Below are 3,156 nucleotides of genomic sequence, written 5' to 3'. Positions count from 1 at the left end.
CTTTTCGATGAACCTGTAAGTTGTCATTATAATCACCGTGCTACAGGTGACGTTTGAGCAACCCCCAAGTCCACCATATGGTAAGAAGTGACTACAATACTCTCATGGTTTAAGGAGCAAAATCACATGTTAACACTCTGTGTTATTACAATTGATTACAGACGATATTGTGTCAATTCATAACAAACAAGTTTGGGTCGATTCAATATGGTCGTTCTTCCGACATCATAATCTCAATGTTGTCTAGGACGACTATCGTTGCACTTAACGATATCCTAAGATCCGGAAAACGTGACCTCCAACAACACTTGAGCTAGTCATAGAGGCGAGACTAGGAACCTTTATTTTGTCCGTTTATCATTTTAGACGTGCATATGAGTTTTCCACAGAACCACATATTCCAGGATCATAGCAGTTATAGCATGAAATATAAACTCTTAATTATGAACATGGAAATATAATGATACAATATTATTGCCCCTATGGCATATTTCCAACAACTTCTTTACCTGTAGTTTTTTCTTAGTAAAGGAAATGTTTTGTTGCCTTCTTGGCATACATTCTCAAGTTGTTACAGAGCCAAGTGCCAGAAAGACAATAAAATAGGTTTGTTAAACAACCAAAGATGTGTAGTCTTCAAGTACCACGCAAGTGACGAAAGACAAATAGAGTGACAAACTGTTTGCAGATTATCCACTTCTAGTTCTAGGTTATCACTCTCAAAAGTTTCTCTTGTCCTTGTAGGTGTAGGCTCTAGCGAAGCAAATGTAGAGCGCGAGCTCTGCCGCACTGAGGCCGGCAAGCAGCCAGTAGAAGTAGTCGAGGTGGGCGCGGTTGAGGTTGTCAGAGAACCAGCTATCGCCACCGCCTTTGCGTGTGATGCGGTCAATGAGTGAGATGAGAATGCCGCTGATGAAGCCACCGATACCAATCACACTGCAGTAGAGCGCTATGCCAAGGCTACGAAGCTCGTTGGGCATCTGGTCATAAAAGAACTCTTGCATCCCAACTATTACGAACACGTCCGCCACCCCGACCATCACATACTGCGGCATCAGCCATGACCAACTCATCGGGACCGTCGCCTCGGTGTCTTCAACCAGGTTGTGCTCACGTGCCATCTCTAGCCTCTGGGTCTCCACCAATGCCGCCACGCACATGGCAGCAAGTGACACGGCCATGCCTGTGCCTACTCGTTGAAGTTGTGTCAGCCCGGATGGAGTGCCTGTCAGACAACGTAGGGCCGGCACTAGAACACGATCATAGAAGGGAACGAACAACAAGACAGATGCTGGCCAAAACGTTTGCAACATGGCCGGTGGCAGCTCTAGGCTACCAAAGATATGGCAATCTAGGGTGTGGCCCTGCTTGTTAAAAAGTGTCGTGATCTGCACGAACACCACACCATATGCTAGACATGCAACCCAGATTGGCGTTAGCCGTAAGACGCCGCGAGCCTCCTCCAAGTTGCTTGTGGCGTCTTCATCTTCATGCATGTGTCTTTTAGCATGGAAGGAGAAACTTGAGTTCCTGGCAAGCGTGATCAGACTACACCCGAGACGGATAAAGGGGCTGCCGGAGCCAACAATGGATGCATGGAGGCGATAGGTGGGAATACCAACGAGGAAGACGACAAAGGCGCAAATCATGACGATGCAGAGCATGCCAAAACAAATTCCCCAACCAAGATTCTCTTGGATGTAGCTGACGACAATAATGGCGACAGCGATACCAATGGCTATGGAGAAGTGCCACCAATTGAAGAAGGAGCTGCGGGCGGCACACTCCCTGGGGTGGTTGGCGTCAAATTGATCGGCGGCAAATGCAAGTCCGCAAGGCTTGTCGGCACCCTGCGCGAGGGCAATGAGATAGAGGGAGACATAGAAGAAGGCCACCTGCGGTGACATAGGGTTAGAAGAAGAGTCACTGTCGAGGGTTGGTGATGGTCGCTGAGTCAGGAGCGTGGATGCTAGAGTGATCATGCCATAACCCTGCATGTACATGAGTAGTTATTCCTTGTGAGTGTTTGTAGAAAACATGGTCTAGTAGCACTCCTAATGTGCAATGAACGTGCCACCAACCATATTAAAAGATAGGAGACATAATCTGAAAGTACACCTATATAGTCTGTAGCAAAATCTCCAATTAGAAATTTAGGGAAATAATTCAAGTGTTATTAGCAAAGGAAGAGGAGAGCATGGAATTAACATTATCTAGAAATGTGGGATCTTTTACTAATATTGTGATTATTAACATGTAGTCTACAAAGTCCTCCATGCATTTACATTTAGTTGGATAGCTAGGGGAAAATAAGTCAAGACATAATTGTACTACGTCCAGTCCACAAAATTATGATGTTTTGGGCATAGTGTTGTTCCAAAATTAAATCTTGAACCGTCAATTATTGTTTACAGTATGTGAGTACTAGTGTTAGTGTGGTTGTACAAATTAGAAAATACTATTTGAGTACTACTTCAGTCTCCAGAGATAATTTATAGTCGCAAACTTTTAATAATAGGTGTACTTAATTTTTATTGTTTTGAATTGTGACTGTATAAACAAGACATGAAGAAGAACGGTACATTTGAGAGATAACATATTTTGTATTTTCAATTATAGCAACATGACCAGTGTGGGCGATCAATGGAGACTCTTCCGCAACAACAAGATAAACAGGTTTGTACTCCTCCTTACTCTAGTGTCGTCGATTATTGTCCCACTGTTTAAAACCTCACAAGCATGATCGCAAATGCCGGCACCCCTACCGACGACGAGGCCTCCTTCTTCAATATCGCCGTGGCCTCAACGAGCAGCTAGGCAACAACATCTCCATCCTCATACCTTTTATGGGCCCATTCCTAATGTTTGCTCGCAGACCCTTGATACGTCTCCAACATATCTATAATTTTTGATTGCTCGATGCTATATTATCTACTGTTTTGGGCAATATTGGGCTTTATTATCTACTTTTATATTACTTTTGGGACTAACCTATTAACCGGAGGCCCAGCCCAGATTTGCTGTTTTATGCCTATTTCAGTGTTTCGAAGAAAAGGAATATTAAACGGAGTCGAAATGGAACGAAATCAACTGGAGAAGTTATTTTTGGAAGGAAACCTACCGGATAGACTTGGACCCTACGTCAGAAGATGAAGG

General features: G+C 44.0%; 1 protein-coding gene across 1 annotated transcript; it reads right to left on the bottom strand.

Annotated features, from left to right (window-relative positions):
• Positions 1 to 452: 452 nt before the first annotated feature.
• On the bottom strand, positions 453 to 2,282 carry LOC125527843 (protein NRT1/ PTR FAMILY 5.10-like). Its single transcript, XM_048692354.1, has one exon. It carries the CDS (start codon positions 2,001 to 2,003, stop codon positions 720 to 722), a length of 1,284 nt encoding a protein of 427 aa, XP_048548311.1. The 5' UTR covers positions 2,004 to 2,282; the 3' UTR covers positions 453 to 719.
• Between the last annotated feature and the right edge of the window lie 874 nt (positions 2,283 to 3,156).

This window comes from Triticum urartu, unplaced genomic scaffold (assembly GCF_003073215.2).
Source record: "Triticum urartu cultivar G1812 unplaced genomic scaffold, Tu2.1 TuUngrouped_contig_4453, whole genome shotgun sequence".
NCBI lineage: Eukaryota > Viridiplantae > Streptophyta > Magnoliopsida > Poales > Poaceae > Triticum > Triticum urartu.
Note: the sequence above shows the minus strand (reverse complement) of the source record. Positions and strands in the feature narration are given on the sequence as shown.

What these genes read in the sequence shown, in the direction of transcription:
- LOC125527843 (XM_048692354.1), bottom strand. Translation starts at nt 2,003, where the DNA reads ATGTACATGCAGGGTTATGGCATGATCACTCTAGCATCCACGCTCCTG.